Source organism: Rhinolophus hipposideros (genome assembly GCF_964194185.1).
Source record: "Rhinolophus hipposideros genome assembly, chromosome: X".
NCBI lineage: Eukaryota > Metazoa > Chordata > Mammalia > Chiroptera > Rhinolophidae > Rhinolophus > Rhinolophus hipposideros.
Window position 1 is genome coordinate 26,679,296 of NC_138046.1, and position 20,912 is coordinate 26,700,207.

At 47.9% G+C, this 20,912-nt stretch overlaps 1 protein-coding gene across 2 annotated transcripts in view; it reads right to left on the reverse strand.

Annotated features, from left to right (window-relative positions):
- Positions 1-555: 555 nt before the first annotated feature.
- Positions 556-20,912, reverse strand: part of BCORL1 (BCL6 corepressor like 1) — a 59,204-nt gene continuing 38,847 nt past the window's right edge. For both annotated transcript variants that reach the window (XM_081042041.1, XM_081042040.1), the window contains exons 9-14: positions 16,803-17,024; positions 15,117-15,283; positions 14,028-14,173; positions 7,129-7,206; positions 5,619-5,772; positions 556-2,337 (exon numbers count right to left, since the gene is read on the reverse strand). In XM_081042041.1, coding sequence (XP_080898167.1) covers positions 2,058-2,337; positions 5,619-5,772; positions 7,129-7,206; positions 14,028-14,173; positions 15,117-15,283; positions 16,803-17,024 — 1,047 coding nt within the window. In that variant the 3' untranslated portion in view covers positions 556-2,057. The remainder of the gene's footprint in view (positions 2,338-5,618; positions 5,773-7,128; positions 7,207-14,027; positions 14,174-15,116; positions 15,284-16,802; positions 17,025-20,912) is intronic.

Consider the following 20,912-nt stretch of genomic DNA (forward strand, 5'->3'; position numbering starts at 1 on the left):
GCCCATCTTCTTTAACCAAGGAAAAGCCAATACGGGAGAATAGTAAAGAGAGACAGGAGACAGGAGCCCTGACACAGGTTTTTCAGTATGCAAGTGTTTTTGACTCCACAGCCAGTTGCTTAAAATGAAACATAAAGGGCAGCCAGAATACACACCCAAATGCAAAAAATTAAAGGCAAACATAAAATAAACCACAAAATACCATGAACCCCAACAAAACCAAAAAATTAAAACCCAAAACCCCTTGACTATATATATATATATATATATATATATATATATATATATATATATATATATATATATATATGTATAGTATGTTTTAAAAGGGAGAACAACTGTTCAAAACCAACGGGGCAGTATGGTGGGGGTGGGGAGCAGTCCTATGGAAGGGGGCTGAGAACCTCCCCCTGGGAACCAAGAACAAACAATACATAGAAAAGAACCACCAATGCTCCCACATGGGTCAGGAGTCTCCAGAGAACAGATTGTCCTATCCCCAAACTGGCATATTTTTGTCTTTTTTTTTCCATTTTCTTCTTTTGTTGTTGTTTTAGCACCTGTACAATAAAACTGTACCATCTCCAACCAGAGCCGGCCACAGTGAAGCCCTCCCGCCTTTGGATGGCACATACTCTACAAGGATTGTTCGGAAAAATAGCAATTGGTAGAAAAATAAGAACAAGAATGGGAAAGACAATGCCACAGAGCGGGGCGGGGACAAGGAAGCAGCCCAAGCTCCTCCCTCTCTCTCCCTGAACCAGCCCAATGCTGGAGGCCCAAGGCCAAGCTCTCAGCCTGGTTCCCTGCCTGAGACAAGTCTCCTGCCCTCACCTAGGAAACAGCTGAGGCCTGGATTTCACATCTGGCAGTCAACCAAACAGCCCTCTACAGATTCCAAGGAAGAATGGAGGGCAGACGGAGAAGGGGAGAGGAGAGAGAGAAGAGAGAGGAAAGGGGTGCTTCGAGTCTGGTAAGAAGAAATGGGGGGCATGAGCTGGGAGTTGAGAGGCTCAGTATCCAGAGAGGGTGAGGGCAGACCTGTGTGAGGTGGCTGGGGTGCAAGGGGAATAGCTGCAGGAACAAACCCATATTGTGCACTCTGAGGGAGCAGAAGAAAGCATGAGGAGGGGGCAACCTTATCCTTCAGGCCCATTCTCAATTCTCCTTTATTAAAGTAACTCATTAACTCCTCACTCCCACAATCCTCTCCCATCCCCAGTAAACACTAATCTCAAGATATCGGGGCTGCTGCAAAGGGCAGGGGTTGGTGAAATGAGAAAAACTGGGGGTGGGGGAGCACCAAAGCCTCAGGATTTACCCCCAACCCCCAGCCCTTGGCCAGCACCAGCCATCTTCATCAGTCACAAGTCGATGGCCACCCACCCCTTTCTGTCCCCTCCCCAGTGATGGGGGGGAACCTGGGATAAACTCTCGGAGGGAGGAAGGGAGGGAGCAGCTCCAGAGCTTATCAAGAAAAACAAAGAAAGGAGGTGAAGAAAGTCCCTCAATTCGACACGTTGTCTCAAATCATCACAGTGATATAGACTTATCAGAAACCAATGAAACAATACAAATTAAATACTAATAAAATAAATACTATGGAAGACAGAAGAACAAAGGGGAATAGAGGGGGCGCTCAGAGATTTAACTTTTCTCATTTCTCCTCCAGGCAGGCCACAGCCACCCAGGGCCAAGGTTTTATCTTGGTCACACACAAGGAGGCCCGTCTAAGGGAACCCGGTGCCACCTCCCACCACCCCAGAGACCTCTTATCCTCAGACGTGGAGTTCAACTTTCCACCCTCATCACCAACCACACAACAATAACGATGACAGGGAGATGAGAACTAATTGTAACCTGCCCTCCCCCCAAAAAATCCAGTCACTAATGCTGGCATTGATAAGGCGGCTTCTTGTTGGTCCGTATTATTGCCTCATTCTGCAGTCTGGTGCTCGGCGGGGGGTGGGGTGGGGGGGGTGAGGCGGGGGAAACAGGAGGTAGGGAAGGGTGAACTTGGGAGGAGAAAGAAGAAAAGGAAGGGGCTGTTTTCCTGGTCAACTGTTCCAAGGCTGGAACTCCACCTCAGACCCTAGGAGCCGAAGTAGCTCGGGCTCATACCGCACCAGCTCCACAGTCTCAGAGGAGCCTGGGGGGCATTCGTCCATGCCTCCAGGCCTCTCAGCAGGGGTCAGCAGCTGACTGGAGGCCACCTGCCTGTAGAACTCAGCCTTGGGCAAGGTGGTAATTTCAAAGTGCGGGAACCGAGCCTGAAAGATCCTTGAGGAAAGCTTCAGCCTCTTCAGGACATCGGTAAAGAGAAACCAGTTGCTGGGCCTGGAAAAGGCAAGGATGAGAATTAGGGAAGGAGGCGGAGGGGAAGTGGCGGGGGTACTGGGACCACTGTGGAAGACCCAGGAAGCCTGTAAGTCTGGCTACCCGTACTAAACCAGAGGCTTCTTGGGTGTAGCTAAGGCAAAAATTTGCTTCTGCCCCCTCTGTTGGCTGGCCCAGCTTTCAGCTAAATGGCGAGTACTCAACCCATAACTGACCTCTTCCAAAAAGTGGGAGCAGGAGGGAAAGGGGTCTTCCAGAAGCTAAAACTCTTAGCAGGCTTCCTGAGGCCTTACCTACAACCATGACCTGGAATTTATCATCTGCTAGGACCAGTTCCTCCCCCACCAACCTTTGCCAGCCCGGGCTGGTTTCCCTTTCCTGTTCTCACTCCTGCTTCCCTTGCCTCCTTGTTCTCCAAAATCTTCCCCAGCAGAGCGGGGGCCATGGAGAAAGGCCGACACTGCGGGTAATCCAAAAGGCATTTCTTTTTGGCTCTGGAATGCATTAGACAAGATTTTTTTTTTCTCCAGCGGCAGCACCATCGTTTCTGCAGGGCTGGAGCTCACATTACAGAAAGTCTGCCTTTGCTGAGCACACTCGACTGAGTGGCAGGCTAGGGACAGCTGGGAGGGGTGCTGGAGAGGCCAGTCATAGGCCAAACGCTTGTGTTGACTAAACCAGGAAGAAATGCTGCATCCTCATGTCAGTGGTCTCCGTTTCCTGGGCTTTCCCTTCTTGCCATTTACTGTCCCAGGTCTAGTCCTCACCAGTTTTGGCCTGGACTATATTACATCAGCCTCCTAACTGCCAAGAGTCACTCTTCTGCCCTCCCCCGCACCCACACTGGAACCTCTGTTACTATTAGTTTTCTATAAAGAAAATCTGACCTGTTCATTCCCTCCCTAAACAGCTTTCAATGGATCCCCAGTACCTCCAGCAAAAAATAAAAATAAAAAAAAAATCCAAGTTCTTTCACATGGTTTTATGCAAGACCTTCCAAACATGACCCCATTCAACCTTTTCAGCCCAATCTCCACTCAATAAAACACACACACACACACACACACACACTGTATCCCCCACTCTACCAAGTGCTAGCCATTTGAGGAAGGACGAGCCCTGCTTTATGAACGTGTATGTCTTAGTGCCTTTTGCTCACGCCACACCCTCCCTCATCCTCTCCTTTCCAGCCCAGATCAGATGCCATATCACCCATGAAGACTTCCCCCGATGTAACTGGTTGCTCGTCCCATCTTCCACAGTCTCTGGCACCTGGTACACACCCCTATTATACTACTTTTAATGGAGCCCATTTTGGAAAGGATACAAAAGAAACGTAAACTTTGGTTCTCTCTGTGGCATAGGAATGGGGGCTCAGGGTGGACTACAACTGTTATTTTTTACTTGACACTATTCTGAACTGTTTGAGTTGTTAACAATAATAAATTTGCTTAGGACATTTGGCCTTTTATTAGGGTTAATTTTATACTTGTCTGTCTCCTCCACTAGACTGGAGACTCTCTGAAGGCCAGAACTGTATTCTGGTCCTCAGTGTCTGACCTGGTGCAACTGCTTAAGACATGTTTATGGAACTGAAGGTTCTGTACAGCACCTAAAACTTCTACTGCGACCGACAATCCTTATTCCTAAAATGCAACATTTCTTCCAAATGAGCACAAACTCTGTCATCTCACAATCAGGGAATGGAGTGTTCTGGGGTAAGAGAAAGGGACTACAGATACCATACACTTGGATCCTCACCTTCAAAGAATGCAAAAAAAACAACAACCCCCAAAACATTCACACTAAAGACTAGAATTCAGTTTTGCTTTGACGATACAGAAGTCACTTCTGAATGCTACAGGGCCTTAGAGTCATTGTTCTACACCCCCTACTACTTCTTGCAAAACAAAAGTTTCACATCCTGCTGCAGCTGTGGGGACGCACAGATTCAGAAGAGGCGCTGGAGGATGTAACATCAGGAAAAGCAGCTTTGGCAGCACCAAACTCTCAACCGAAAGCCTGCCTGCCACCCGCTTGCTAAGTGGTGCACAGCCCTGGTTGCCTGTGTTCTGTCCGCGTCTAAAGCATACTACCCTGGTCCTTTTAATGCCTGGGGCCCCAGATCCTGTTTCAGAGAGGGAGGTGCTGAATACTTTGGAGGAATTAACTGTGCAATACTATATCTCAGAGGTCTAACCCCGCCCTCAGGATCAGCTTATGTGCAGAAGAATAGGACCAAAAGCCCCTGACACTTAATCTCTACTAGTGTCATCATATAGGCTAGTTTAATTCTTATCAGTTCATGAGGGAAGGTATGCAAAGAAACTGTGGTCAAGTGGTTAGAGTTGTCAACAGAGGGGCTCAGTTGAATGGTTCATAATCCATTGTCCACGCCTTTCTCTATCATGTGCACTTCATGCTCTTTCACTTAACAAAACGTAGGATCTGATATTTTAAGAATAGATATCCAAAAAAAGTATCCTTAAAAGTGTTTGCAAAGGTATTTAAAATATGTGAATAGACCAAGAAGAAGAAAATACTTAATGATGGAGGCTAAGAACAAAAGGACAATTCATCCTGCATCGTCCTAACCAGCACTGCCACTTGTTGCCGTACAGTGAACCCAACAAAAACCACAGCCCTGCAGTCTGTCCAGCTCCCTTCTGAATCATCAAATAAAGATTAAATTGGGTTCAGGCTAATGTTAAGTGTCAGGTATATTCTAGTCTCCAAAAATGGGTGAACACTGTTATAAATACATAGTAATCTGAGATGACAGCGCCGTTGCCATCATCTTGCCAGCATGAAGGCTATGAGAAGCCAGCCTGTGTATTACTTAAGGACCATTGGCCCCATAGTTGTGGCAACCATATGTCCCGACTTTTCCAAGACTCTCAATTTCAGAATTCTTTCTCGCTGTCCCCCGAAACCACAAAAATGTTCCAGAGATTCTAATAGTTCATCAGCCCAAATATCTCCCAGATTATCTCTTACACTCAGGAACAACGCACAAATCCTTTCGAGAGTGAATCTAGATCTGGGGTTTGGGGAATAAATACAGTCAATGTATCTAGAGCTTACAGCTTCTATTGTGAACATAACCAATCTGGGCTAGAAAGTCAGGCTGGCCTTGGTCATATATATTATCTTTCCCATGCTCCAGCATTTGTTCTCCAGGTTTTAGCTTCCTTCTGGAGAACTCTACCCTTCACAGGGAAGCAGGCCAGGGGTTGCCAGGATCCTGGTCCTCAGTTCCCATAGATCTCTTAGACACTTACCCGTGGGACACTGACACTTGGAGGTTGTAGCAAGGGAGAAGAGGCTTGTCTGAGAACTCAAACATAAAATCATCCTCTTCCCCATCATCTCCTTCTTGATCGGAGTTCCCAGGGGGATTATGTAGGAGGTCACAGGCAAACCCGTCTTTTTCCTCTATAAGGAGAGCACACAGGGAATTAAGAATTAGCTACATGCACAAACCGAAGAACAGAAATGCTCCAACGAGACAACGGGTTATAAAGGTGGGTGATTATCTCCTGATAAACAAGTCCACAGCCCCCCTGGCGTGGGCCAAGGTGTGCTAATCCTATAGTTCCCATCCTTGGGAGAGCACATGAATGTTCTAGTCTTGGAAGACAGTATTTTGTGGCCAGAGATTCATTATACTCCTCCACATTTCAATCGGAAAAAAGCAAGGTGATGTGAAGGACGAGCTGCTCAGCTGTTGGAGATGGAAGCCTAAAGATACTACCACAGTCAAAGGAAAGGTAAAAACATCTGTCCTTCAGGGCGCCAGTTTACACAGTGGTTAGAGCGCAGTGCTCATAAAACCAAGGTCGCCGGTTCAATCCCCACATGGGCCAGGGAGCTGCGCCCTCCACAACTAGACTCAAAAAGACTTGACCTGGAGCTGAGCTGCGCCCCCCTCCCCCCACAACCAGGTTGAAAACAATGACTTGACTTGGAGCTGATGGGTCTTGTTTTTACACACTGTTCCCCAATAAAATAAAATAAAGAAAGAAAGAGACAAAGAAACACCTGTCCTTCACTTCTCACAGCTTTCCCAAATCATCCTGATTACTTGCTGGGATCCCTAAAAGCTTGGATGGGGCTCCCACGGTTCCCTTCCCCCAGCCACGTGTCAGCCACGTGTTTGGGTATGGCTTGTTTCACTCCATCCCAACCTCCTGCTCTAGCTTCCTTCAAGCTCAGGGGTGGGTGCCTCCCTCAATCTGCAGTCCTTGGCCTGATGGTGAATGCCAGATGACTGACACAGATAAAGACTGGCTGCTCTTCCAAAAGAAGAAAGCTGAGGGCTCAAGAGACAGCAGCTATCTTAGAAACTGTGTGCATTGTAGGGGCAGAGGCGGGAGAAAATGGCAGCTGCCAGATGAGGAGTTAGGTCCCTCTTGAGTGTGAGAAATGTCACATGAGGTGACAATGTGCATAGGGGCGGGGCTTCTGGCAGGATTAGGAAAAAACAAGGGAGGAAAAAGGGATCTTGGAAGAGAATTAAAAATAAATACCCAAGATGGAGAGCAGTAGAGGGCTAATGAGCAATAGCTTTGTCCAAATCAATGGCATCTCCTGATTTAGGTCAATGAGTTCTGAGTCTGGGGGAAGTATACACTAGGGTTTGGGCTGAAAGGGTCTGTAAGATACTAACAGGGGAAGAAGGGCTACCTCCACAGGGTCACTCCTGCCTTTGAAAAGAATCAGTGAAACCCAAAGGAAATCCTGCATCTCTGAGCCATGGGAGAGGAGGGGGGAACCCCACTGAAAGCTTACCCAATACAGAACTGCTGTAAAAGTCCCAGGATACACCAGGATCACCCTCTGCCCGGCCCTGAAGATCCGAAAGGTGATCTGATGAAAGAAGAGAAGGTAGTGAGACAAGGAGGGTAGGCTGGAGAAAGAATCTGGAAGCAAAGTACGTCCATGTGTGGCTAGGAGAATGGGAGAAGGGAAGGACCACCAGAGGGGCCGGGAGTGACAAGAGAGTGATATGCTTCCAGCTATCAATCAGGGGTTGCAAACCAGCAGCCAGGAGCCAAAGGCAGTCCACTGACCACCTGGGGTTTGGCCCAGTGTTTTAAACAAACAAACAACAACAATAGATTAGCATCCATCATTTTAAAATTGAAAAATTTCACTTAAAAAATCCAGATTTCCAACTTTTCTTGAAAAAAACATCAGATCTGGCAACACTACAGCCACATTCCTGCATGTCAACAGTGGACTAGAGGGAGAGGCGACATGTGCTGCTCTACAATTCAACAGTCCCCACCCAGCCTGCTCCGCTCTCTTACGTGAAGGCGTTTAGGTCTGGGATCCCTGCTTTAAATGGTGTAGGGAATTACTCTCTAAGCAGAATCCTAGACCTACCATAAGATTTTAATTCCCTGCTGGTCACAATGTTCATTTATCCAATAATGATCTCCCCAAATTCAAAGAAAGATAAGGAAGCACAATTCCTCTGTTTCATATTTGAAAAACATGGGGGAGATGGCCAAGTTCATCCTGACAAAAACCTTTTGCTTCCACTCCTAAGTACAGACCCAAAAGAATTGAAAGCAGGTGTTCAAACAGAACCTTATACCCGAATGTTCATAGCAACTCTATTCACAATAGCTCCAAAGTGGACACAACCCAAATGTCATTCAGCTGATAAAAGGATAAATAAAATGTGGTATATCCAGACAATGGAATGTTATTCAGTCAGAAGAAGGAATGAAGTGCCGATATATACTACAATATGGATACAATGTGAAAACATTACACTAAGTGAAAGAAGCCAGACACAAAAGGCTACATATTATATGATTCCATATATATGAAATATCCAGAACAGGAACATCTATAGACTACAAAGCAGATCAGTGGTTGGGAGGGAATAGGAAATGGCTGCCTAATGGGTACAGGGTTTCCTTTTGGGGTGATAGAAAAATTCTGAAACTCAATAGTGGTGATAGTTGCACAACATTCTGAATGTACTTAATATCACTCAATTGTACACTTTAAAATGACTAAAATAGTAAATTTTATGTTATAAGCATTCTCCTACAATAAAAAGATTGAACCACCTTTTGCTTACTTGATCTGAGGACAGATATTAGGTCACCCTTTAGCCTCCTTGTTTCCTAGCTAAGCACCATCTAGTGGAACTGTTTCACCTCTCAAACCTACATGGACAAAAAGCAGATTTTCATGACAAATTCAACTGTGTCATTTGTGGGTACGTGGCCCAGCAGTTGTCAGTATGCCAACTAGTACAGTTGGCAAGCTAATTTAGCTGTGTATGGGTGCCACCAGCCCTCAAGTGATACCTGGGCAACAGAACAAGAAAGAGTCCAAAGGGCACAGGTGAGGTGAGGGTGTCCCCTAAAAAAAAATCCCAGGAGGAAGTAGGCAGCCACTTTTAAAGGAGTGGAGCTAGTTTCCCCCAATGGAAGGTACCACTGAACTCCAACATACCTTCCTATCAGCAAAAGAGGCCTATTAGCTGTTCTGACCTGCTGAAAGAAGTCCTTTTTTAGCAACCTTCTAGGAGATGAAGGCTTTCTTCCAGTAGGAAAAGGCAGCCAGAGAGAAGCTTTCAAAGTAATGTTTGAGCAGCTAGAATGGAAAACCTTCAGTCACGTACATTAGATCTTTTGTGCACTTCATAAAAAAAACTCTGAGGTCATTGCTGCCAGCTTATGTGCTCTTCTGTACCCTGTGCCACTTGAAATTTAGCAGTAGTTTCTTCCTAAATCATTTGTCAGTTACCATGTTTCCCTGAAAATAAGACCTAACTGGAAAATAAGCCCTAGCATGATTTTTCAGGATGACATCCCCTGAACATAAGCCCTAATGCATCTTTTGGGGCAAAAATTAATATAAGACCCGGTCTTATTTTCAGGAAATTCGGTAGGTAGGTGTCTATTCTGTGCCTAGCCCTATGCTATGTGTCCTAGGAGATAAAAGAATAAGATCCTAAGTTCCCAAAAGGCAGGGACCACATCGGTCTTGTTCATCATTGTCTCCTTGGCACCTAAGCCCAGGTGCCTGGCACACAGTGAGAGCGTAATACATGGGGAAGAAAGGAAGGGAGGGAGGGATTACTACAAGGCAAGACTATAAAGTAATGTGCTTGCTTAACCAGCATGCTGAAACCCAGGCATTCCAATGACTGCTGTCCCCCCCGAGAGGTTGCTGGAGAATTCCCTCAAGCACCCTAGCTCATCACATTTCTAGGGCTCCTCTCAAGGAACTGCCTTCAGAGCCCCTGGCTCATTCCTCTCTTTCTCCTCACTAACAGCAAATCTTTGTCATCCGCAGGTGAATTTACCTTTTTGAGACAGCCAAAAGTTAACTGGCGTGAGCAAAGATGCAAAAGTTAGAAGAAGCCTGTGAGCGGTACACAAGAAGAAACGACAAGGTTTGCCTGATGGCACAGCTGCGAGTCATGTTTCCTCACAGTTGTTCACATACAATCAGGAGGAAGAGTGACTTTTCTTTTCCTTAACTCTCCCTTGCCACTTCCCACAATTTTCAGTCTTTTATCCTTTCCCTCAACCCAGCAATCCTGCTCCTAGGTATATACCAAAAAGAACTGAAAACTGGTACCCAAACAAATACTTGTACAAGCACATTCATAGTGTGGCAGTCACAATCACCAAAAGGTGGACACAACCCAAATGCCCGTCAACTGATGAATGAAAAAAAAAATGGACATCCACACAATGGGATGTTATTCAACCTTAACAGGAAGGAAGTACTTACACATACCACATGGATGGACCTTGAAAACATGCTGCAACGTGAAAGAAGTCAGACACAAAAGGCCTCATATTGTGTGATTCTGTTTATATGAAATGTCCAGAATGGGCAAATCCATAGAGAGAAAGTTGATGGGTGGTTGCCAGGGGCTGGGGGGACAGGGAAATGGAAAGCAACTGGTTACTGGGTATGGGGTTTCATTTTGGGGTGATGAAAATGTCTTGGAAGTAGATAGAGGCATTTGTGAACGGACAAATGCCACTGAATTGTTTACTTTTAAATGGTTAATTTTATGTGAATTTCGCCTTGATGAAAAAAAAATAAGTACTCAGTGTGAGTGATCACCCTGGCAATTAGAGTTTCTCTACTTCCCAGGGTCCCATCATACCCTTCCCCATCTCCTTCAATCAAGTTGCCAGCTAAGGGCCATGAAAGGAGAGAAAAACAAAAAACAAGTGGTCTTTGACATGGGGTCATATGGCAGAGGTCTCTGGCAGGAAAAACAAAAACCTGTGATTCAGTGACCTCAAGTGGTAAATTGCTAACCCTTTCATCAGTGGAAGGAAAAGCAGTCCTGATACTTCCTCCCATGCCCCAAACCAAATGGTAACAATGGCCCCCAGCCCCCACATTCTTTCTGACAGAGGAGGAAAAACGAATCTGTTTTCCCTTAGCTAGCTTGGATCTTCAAAGGGTCAAAGGCAAATCAGTCACATGCCTGCCTGTCATTTGGCCGAAGGATAAGGTCTTTCTTCCCAAGGCCTTTGGGATGGTTTGGATGGCTTGGTGCTCCAAGCCCCAGAAGGAAAGAGAAAGGGCTGAGTGTCTGGCCTCCAGTATCCGGCAGTATACGTGAAACCCAACAGGGGCTCCATAAATGCATGGATGAATGAATGGATAAAGGAGTGCTGCTACATCCTTCAAAATCTCAGGAGAAATGGGCCTCACTTTAGGCCAACCCAATATAGGAAAAGCCACATTTACCACCCAGATGAATACCAACATCTTCTGCGTTACAAAAGGATTCACTACAGGGTACCTGTAAATAGTGACATCCCTTTGTGTATTTAAAAGAGGATTTGATTCTCACACTCGTCAAGAACAGCAGCCTTGCACAAAGTGAGGGAAGCTCTACATGAGGCACAACCCTGATGTTCTCACTCACTTTTTCTGCCTGCAGAAAATGGAGCCCTTGGCACCCTATGGGATTCACCTTCATTTTCTGCCCAGTGGGATCTCCACTAGGGGAGGAAGAAGACAATTAATCTATGGAGAGTCTGGTCAGGCAAATGCTTGGGGATGAACAGCAAAAAAGCTTTTTAAATACCTCAGTCAGAAAGGCAAGGTAAAAAAAAAATGCAGCCAGGTGTAGGGGTTGGGGATGTGGGACAGTGGAGGGAACTGCCGCTCCAACCTCATGGTGCTTCCTGCAGCCACTATGCCACTCTACCCAGGGGCTCCTTGAGATCTGAGGGGAGGGGTACCACGATGAGAGAGAGAGAGAGAGAGAGAGAGAGAGAGAGAGAGAGAGAGAGAGAGAGAGAGAGAGAGAGAAATATTCAGTTCAAGGAAACAAAAAAAAGCCCCTGATGATGGTTGCACAACATTGTGAATATACTAAGTATCACTGAATTGTTCACTTCCAAACAGCTATTAGGTGAATTTCACCTAAATTTTTAAAAAAGGCCCTGAGTATTGTCCTCTCGTCCCCCAAAAAACAGTCTTTGGGCCCAAGTCTCACCTCCTGGAAGCCTGCTGACTGCTGTCAATGCCTGCCTCACTGGGGTGTCAGGCCAAGGTCCTACCCAGGCTTGCTAGCACTCTCCATAACAACCAGAAAGAGCTCTACCTTTAACACCAGTTGACATTTGCACAGAAAAGAGGTGGCCCGGTTTTAACACTCCCTTCAGCTTCTGGCCGCCATTATGAAGCTATAGCTCCATCCCACAAAGCTGAGAAACAATAACAAGATTTGAATGAAGGTGTTCAGCCTGGATAGGCTAGGAAGTGCCGGAATTAAGTCTTCTCTTGATTCTGTAACAGGGACTGGCATTCGAGTTAGTTTAAGGAGGTGTCAAAAGGCTGACTAGTAGTTGAGATGAGTTAATAGAAATAAGAAGAGAGAAAAACGTGTTTATTTTTTATTTCTTAATCTAAAATAATTTGAACATTCAAACTCCTTTGGGATTTTGGAGAAGGGGCCTGGGACGTAAAGAGTTCATCTGCTTACTTGAGTAGTCAGAGATAGCTTTACGTGGATGCAGAAGGCCCCAAGACCCTCGTGGGGCAGTCTCTAGTCCACAGAGGCCCTACATTAGAGCTGTTGATCAGAGACAGAGCTTCACGTGATGCTTTTATCAAGCTGAAATGCCCTGAATGGTCATCTGTGTCAGCTTTTCCTGGGAATCTAGTGAACTGCAGACAACCACACACGTGTACATGTGAGAGTACACGTGGAGCACAGTATGTGGGAGGAGGCTACAAAGGGTGCTTTCCCTGAGCCCTGGTTCAGCTAAAAGGAATAGGAGTCATCACTGGCCCAGGACAAATGGCTAAATGAGCACCACAAAGTTGCTCTGCCCCTCAGGGGCCTAGGACCCCACAGCTTGGGGGAAGTAAAAGGAAGTCCTCCTCCTGGGAGCCAGGGAGAGGTTGGGTCCAGCTGTGAGGCCTGACGCCCATACACAGTGACCAGCAACTGCAGGGTTTAGTCTGCTTGACTGGGGACTGGATGGAGATTGGCTGAGAAGAAGCCAAGGCCTCCCTCAGCAGCCTCCCATCGATCCCCCTCCAGCTTTTATTAGTATTTGCTTGCACTTCTCACCTAGTCCCCCTTTCATGGGGACCTTCAGTTCACTTTCCTTTGTTTCTTCCTCCATCATCAGCTACCTAGTTAACCTTTGATTGATAAACAAATGAGCTCCTGATTAGGAGCCCAGAACTGTCTCTCTGTAGGGTGGGGACAAACCAGGGAGTGGCCTTGGGCAAGCCCTCAGTCCCGTGTGCTCCCAGTCCAAGAGAGGAGGGGTTCTACCACAAACATCAATGCCTCCAAGGAGTGTCAGTGATACAACTCCCAACTGCTCCATCTGTCTTTTGCTTAGGCAAGCGGAAGAAGTAACTGTCAGAGCAAGGGCCAAGCTGTGATGTCACTGAGGAGGCGGGGTTCCTTCCTTTGGAGGTCAGGTCTGAAGAGATTCCCAATGAGCATGCCCAAGCTAGGCTTCCCTCCTTATCTTCCTCCTGCTGCCCAACTCAGTAGAGCTATCTAACTGCAGACAAACAGCTGACATCCACTAATGAGAAAATAAATGCTTATTGGCTTGTGGCCCTTGCCATGGGCCTGAACACCAGACACTTTTCCAGAGTGGGCAGGTGAGACAGGAAGAGAAAGGAATCGGGGTGGGGAGGGGGGAGGCACAGAGGGAACATTCACAGTTACCACAGGCAAGGGCTACGAGGAATAAAGCATCAGAAGGGATCCCACGGTTTCCACTGTGATCACCAACAGGAGAAAGTGCAAAAACAGAAGCAAAACACGAAGTGTCACTTCTTTGTAACTGACATCCCATTCAAAGCACAGGTCAATACATTTTGCCCCCAGCTAAATCTATTAATGGGGCTGCTGTTCCACAAGGAGGCCTGTCCCACGTGCCTCACTGGGAAATGTGTCCCCATGGGCTACTAGGGCCCTGAAGAGGATGCATGCAACACGGACACTCACAGCACAGGGACAAGAGGAAGCGGACCTTTGAGCTTTTCAAAGGTCATAGAGATTTCTGAGACCCTTGAAGGTAATCCTGGGAAGAGGGCTGACACCCCTCACGGAAGCTGTTTGAGATGGAGGGAGATGAGTAGCTCCTCAGGAGTTCAGGAATCAGAGGCCAGTCCCCAAAATGATGGCTTCAAGTCTGGTCTGGGCTTACCGCTGAGAAAGCGCTTCATGGTGTCGCTACTGGCCAGCTTCATGGCCGTCTGTCCAGAGTAGGTGGCCAGCGTGGGGTCGGCCCCATAAGACAGCAAGAGCCAGATGGTCTCCAGGTTGTCGTTGACCACTGCATCATGAACTGGCCTGCAGAGGTGATACAGGGTGAGGACAATATGGCCCAAGTGGTAACCTGGGCGTCTAGACCTCAGGCTATGTCACTAGGAGAAAGTATAATGAGATGACCCCAGTATAATGTGGGTAAGATAGGGCAGGGGAACCACTTCTGGCCTGCACCCCTCCACTACATCTCCTCACCTCCTTCTCCTCTCTCTGTGCCTCTTTCTCCTCCCTCCTATCTCTCTCTCTTATGTTCCTCTCACATCTTGAGACAGTCCCTAGGGCACAATGGAGCTCCACTGGCAGCTCTGGAGTTTAGGAGAGAACCATCCCCTGACTGAGGATAAACTTAAAGCAGATGCTTGGGGTATGAACAGAAGGACGCACATGACCTCCCATGAGCAGGGATGAACAGAGTGGCTCCACGAACCAGGTGGCAGCCAAGCAGAGCCTACGTCCTTTGATCCAAGTCTCTCACTTGCTTTGTAGCTCATGTCTCAATTTTGCACAGGAAGTAGAATTTCTGATAGAGCAGAGGAGAATGGGTGCAATTTCTTTAAGACACAGCAGGTATCTTTTAAAAAGTATACAGAGATCACATCAAGAATCAAATCTGGATGTTACCCTAAGGTCAGCCTCCTAGTTCCCAAAGCCCAAGATTCTGCCTGAGACAGGTGCACCACCAGAAAGGACAGTTTCTGGGGAGCCTAAGCAGTCTTCCTGGTGAAGCTGTTATCTGATTGGGAGATCCCTAAACACCCAGCCTCCCCTTGGTAATTGATGTGGACTGGCCAGCCAGGAACACACCCACCCTTGTCCTAACCCGGTTCCCCCTGCAGTCTGCAGATGTCTTCCTGAAACACCTCCTGATAAGGCCTCTCTGCAACTTGCAGCCTGGCATGATGCAAAGGTCCAGAACTGGGGGTGAGCTGGGGGAGGGTGGGAGTGGTGGGAGGAACGGTCTTCTTGCCTTGTGCCGTCTTGTGCACTGCAGTTCACATTGGCCCCGTGCTCCAGCAGGATGTTCAGGATATCGGTCCAGCCCCGAGAGCAGGCCTCATGCAGGGCCGTATAGCCAGCGTTGTCGCGGTGATTCACGTCCTCGCTGTCTTTCTGAAGGCAGTAGAGAACAACATCCTGTGCGGACAGAGATAGCTCCATGAACAAAGAGAGGCCTAATTCTTGAAACTCCCCAGTTAGATTCAAAGCTCTCCAAATGTCCAGAGAGTCTCAAAGCCTGCCCTTTATTCTGAGGACTGACAGGCAAGTCTCAAAATCTTTTGTCAACAAAGTCAGTCTTGAGCTACCATCGCCAGGGACTCAGCTCTGGGATGTTTTCTTGGCAGTGGGGACATTCCTTATGACCAAGAACACTCATCTGGGTGTGGGTTGCTGGGGTGAGGTCCTCAGAGAGGCTCACCTACCCATCCAGAACCCAAACCCTAAGGCCTTTCTGAGCACACGAGTTCCCTAGTCTGGGGATTTATAAAAGAGCAATGAGACTTGTAGCGGCAAGCACAACCTCGGGTAGCTTGAGAATAAGGAAGAAAGAATTGGTTCAAGTACTATCCGTGGGTACTGATTTTCACTGTTTTGAGTACTACCCCCGGATGCTTTTCCCAGCTCTCCCCTCAAATCAGGATTGTTACGAGCATAATACAGTGTAGTCATTCATCCACGTACTAATAATTAGCTTCCCTGGGCTGAAATAATAGGACCAGAGGCAGAACCATGGGCCTAGAAGCACCCCAGCTAGTCTGGGATGAAGCTAGTGAATAAGCTGAGGGGGAGGGGAAAGACAGCTTTTCTGAAGAGGCCACAGCAGCTACTGGGGGGGGCGGGGGCGGCTATCATTAGCGTTCTCAGGCCCTGGTGAAAGGGGCAGCTCAGCTGTCCTGACTGACAGCTACGTCATAGGCTGGCTGGTAGAGCGAGTGAGCAAGGGTGCAAGCAAGCGAACATGTGTGACTACACTGGGGGTACTGCCTCCTGGGTACAGGAGCTGTCACACCACTTATGCCCGGGGGAGCATGAGGCCTTCTACCCTCCTCACCAATGCAGATGTTCACCTCTCCCCTAGGCCACAGACTACCCCTCCTTCCCTCCTGTGACACAGGCTGGCTTCTCCTCCAGCCCTGTCCTGGTGGGTCCTCCTGCGGTTTCCTGTTTGTTGGTTTGGCTCCAGGTTAAAGACAATTAACCTTGAGGGCAGGGGTTGCTCATTCTTTTGCCTTCAGATCTCCCTTGGCAGTCCTCAAGACCCCCACACTACTGGAAGCCGAAATGAGGGGATACTAGATTAGGATATGAAGAGTGAGCAATGATCACCCCTGCTCTCTCCGAGTGGGGGAGCCACTGCACTGGGAAATTCAAGACAACATAAAAAGGCCCAAGTCCTGTTTCTGGTCTAGAAATGTATTGGATGATATTGTGTTTCTATTTCAATTATGTTCGTCCCAAAATTGCCATTCAAATGAGCTTGCATTCACCCACACGTGCCAGAGACACGGAAGCCCCAGAGGCCATCTGGGCGGTAGAAGGCCAGCCTGGGCTCAGGCCCCAAACAAAGCCCTGCCCAGGCTACAGAAGAGCCAATGGGAGAAGTTTCTCCACAGATGCTTGAGCAATGGCATCCCGCAGCCAGGATACTCCTTACCTTATAGCCAAGACGGGCCGCCCGCTGCAGGAGGGTCTCACCCGCATTTTTGTTCACTATGAGGCGCCGTGCCTCTGGGGGGATCTGTCGGGCTGTAGGTGACTCTGAGACCTCCTCTAGGCTGGCACTTCGGGACTTAGAGGGTGTGCACGGTTCCGTGGGTTTCACTGGGGTGGGAGATTTGGGAGGTCGTGCCTTCTGCTGGCTCCAACGCCCTTTGCCCTGGAAGCAGAGATGCAGTCCTGGATGGGCACAGATTCCCATCCACTTGTACCCAGTGAGCAGATGCTAAGGGGCTCAAAGCCTCAACCACACAAACCAAGGAACGATGAAAGGGATGGAAATTAGAGTGAGGGGACATCCCAGCTTCTCTTAAGCACTCTGCATGTGTTATTTATCTGACTCAATCCCCACTTATTGAGGTTTTATAAGTCATCTCTATAAATAAGCAGAAGCAAACTCTGAGAGTAAAGAGCAGCAGAGATAGCTATCTTTGACTAAAGAGGCACAGCTGCAGAAGCCTTCACTCTTGTTGCAAAAACCTCCCCCCCACATCTAAATCTAACCCTCATCAGACTTCCCCCACCTTCCACCACATTGCATCTCTGGGTCACACTCATGCCCACATGGGGCAGTGGACAGCGCCGAGGACCAGGACTCAGACCCGGGTTTGAATCCTGCCTCTGCCATCCACCAGCTGCAAGGCCCAACCTCTTTGAGCCTCACTTTCTCCCTTGCAGGGTCTTTGAGATAATAAACTAGAAAGCCTCCAGAACAATACCCAGGGTGGGTACTCACAAAACATTAGAGTCCTTTCTTCATGTATGACTCCCGTGTGTCTCTTTTTTCCTCCCATTTAAACTGGAATGTCTAGAGTAAGTTCTCATGCCTGTACCACCATGGTATATTGTATCTATGGGGACAAGTAACTCGTCTCCTTAGTTCACAGGTCTTTGTATCAGGAGGAACTGTGCTCCAGGAGCTGTACTCAAGGAACCAGACCCAAGGAGCCTCATCTGAACCTGGATCTAAGTTAGATGATGAGATTCTAAACTTGAAGATGATGTCATAATTGGTTGAGACTTTGCGGGGGGGGGGCTTGGGAGAGGTGCATGTGTGACTTGCTTGTGGGAGGGACACGAATCACTGGGGGCAGAGAAGGCAGACTGTGCCCTCATCAGATTCTAAGATGGACCCTGATGACCCCCACCTCCTGATGTTCATGCTCTTGCATAGCCCCCTCTGGCACTGGGTAGGGCTGATAGGAGATTGCAGGGATGACGGTGTGTGACTTCCAAGGCAAGGTCCTAAAAGACAATGTGGCTTCTGCCTTGCTCTCTGTTAGATCACTCATTCTGGGGGAAGCCAGCTGCCATGTCATGAAGACACTCAAGCAGCCCTTTGGAGAGAACTCCGGGAAAGGACAAGACACCTCCTGCCAACAACCAGCATCAAGTTGCCAGCCATGTGAAGGCACCACCCTGAAAGCCCCAGCCCCAGTCAAGCATTCAGATGAATGTAGCCCTGACTGATCCTTGACTGCAACCTCACGGGAGACCTCAAGCCAGATCCAGCTAAGCCACTCCTGAATTCCTGAACCCTAGAAACTGTGAGATAATACATGTTTATCATTGTGTGAAGCTGCTGAGTTTTAGGGTAATCTGTTATACAATATATAGCTAATACATCCCTTAGTTTATCCAAAGCCTTCAGGGCATCAAGGTCTCACTTAAATCCTATGTCTTCTACATTCTACAACACTCTGGTCCCCACTGCCTTCTTTCTCTGCATACCCAGAACACCTAGTCTGAATCACACAATCCAGTGTCTGGTGCCTGCCTTAATTTCCTTTCATTGTTTCATGGGCAAGTCTGGCCTCCCCTGCTAGGTTTTAAGCTCCTTGGGAGCAGGGTTCATATTGTCATTTTCTCTTTTGTTCCTTACAGTACTTAACTCAGGGCTGGGAACATCATCAAAACAAATATTTGTTGACTTGATTCAAACCAGCCATGTGCAGAGCACTAGGCAGCCAGAAAAACTGCCTAGAAAGACATGAAGCTAGGAAAGGAGGGCCCGTGGTATTTGCTTCCTCTGGTAAATCGCAAGACAAGAGCCACTATCCATCCCCATCCCAAAGGGGCATAGAGGTACAATCACTAGCAGAAAAGTACCAGCTCTCAGCATAGAATGCTGCTCTACCGCCAGGAAGACAGAGGTGTATAATGGCAGTTCTGAAGGATGCTAGGTAAAGTGCGCAGGTTTTTGGTCAGCCTAGCCAGGAGACAAAGAGTGACTCTCCTTCTAGGGGCCAGAGCTGCCAGAGACCAAGGAGACTGAGAAGGGGAGTAACAAGAGCAAATGGGGGCCACCTTCCTCTCCTCACTTCCCTCCTGGTTCGGAGCCCCTGTGGGAAGAATCCTTTGGCCAATGCTCCAGCTTTGGTGTTGCAGGCAAGTTCTCCCCCAACCTACCCTCCCCTTGCTTCCCACTATACAGCACCGCACAATGGGGGCAACTGGAGCAGGTAGTGGTGACTGGGAGAGAAAGAAAGTCAGGCAGGAGGGAGAAAGGGAGGCCCTGTGAAGGGAGAAAACCTCTCTGGGAGGAACATTTCAGTGGATACACTGTCAGACAGAATAACCAGACAGAAGCATCAGCGTGTGCTCCTGAATATCAGGTGGCTGGTCATCTTTGTGTGGCATGGGGCCATCTGAGTGTCAGGAGGAGCAGGGGTAAGGGACGGGGGGATACCCATCTTTTGCCAGAACTCAGGGTTGCAGTGTTTCCCTGCCTAGCTGCCCCCTCCCCCAGTATCTCCGGAACACAGGCAGAAGCTACCCATTCACAGGGTGGAGACATATGGAAAGAGTAGGGTGGGTGCAGGGGGTCCCAGGGGGTAGCCAGGCCCACTTCATGACCTAACTGTTACTCATGACCACTGAGCAAGCTTGCACAAGTCCCTTAACCTCCCTGAGCCTCAGTTTCCTCACTATGAAAAGACGACAACAACGCCTAATTCCAAGAGCCACTGTAGGAATTAAGAGCAATCGTGTAAATGGAGCACTCAGCACAGACTTCCTTGCTCCTTCTCCTGTCTCCTCTGGGGGGTCCGAGGAAATGGTCACTGCTACGTTGCCACTCCGTGCCTCATGCCTCTGTCCCCTCATTCTTGTCTTGGCTGAAGCTCAAGCTTCAGGATGTATACCAACCTCGGAGAGCACTTTACAATTATCAAAGCCTTTAACATCATTGCCTCCTTTGTTTCCCTAAGCACCCTTGTGAGATGGAAAGGACATGGAGTATCATCTCCATTATTAAAGATGAAGAAATAGGCTTGAGTACTTTGTCTGAGCTGGAACCAGATTTCAGAATGGGGAAGGGAGAGGGGAGAAGGAAAAGAGCAGGGGGGCGGGGGATGAGCAGCTGAGTGTCCCACCTTTTGTCAGTGTCACTTAGGGATCCCTGCTCTGGAGCTGAAAAGAATTGGAAGAAGCACAACCACCAACACAAGCCCAATATAACCTCTCTTTTTTGTGTTTGTTATCAATGACAAATACATATTACAAGTATGCATTTTTGAACCCAAACCTTCACTTCTCTCAAATACACAGCTTATCCAGGATGAGGACTTTGTGATTTTTTTCACATTGTACAATGTGGAACCCAACACCGATGCCATGAACATCAGACCCAAAGAAGATGTCAATTTTGAACAGGGTTTCTAAAACATTTGCTGGCTACTGATTGGTGAGTGCCCAGTTACCTGCTCCTTTGCTTCCATGAGAAGCAAAGGGACTAGGGAGTGGCTGTGGGGAAGGGTGGCTATAATGGGGCCTACATGGAATTCCTTCAGTCCCACCCTCCAGCAACCTTTGTCTGGACATCAACATCCTTGCTCCTACAAGTGGTTTTCTACCTTGATTGACTCAGAAAGCTCTCTGATTGGTTTCCAGTGAGGTAAGCCAGGACAAAAGTTTCCTGATTGGATGTTAATAAGCTATTCAAGCCAACATACTTCCATACTCTTTAACTCAAAGGAGATCCAAGGATTGTAGAGGAAAAGTCATCATGAGCCAAATGCTCTAGTTTTCAAATGCTTATTGTCAGCTC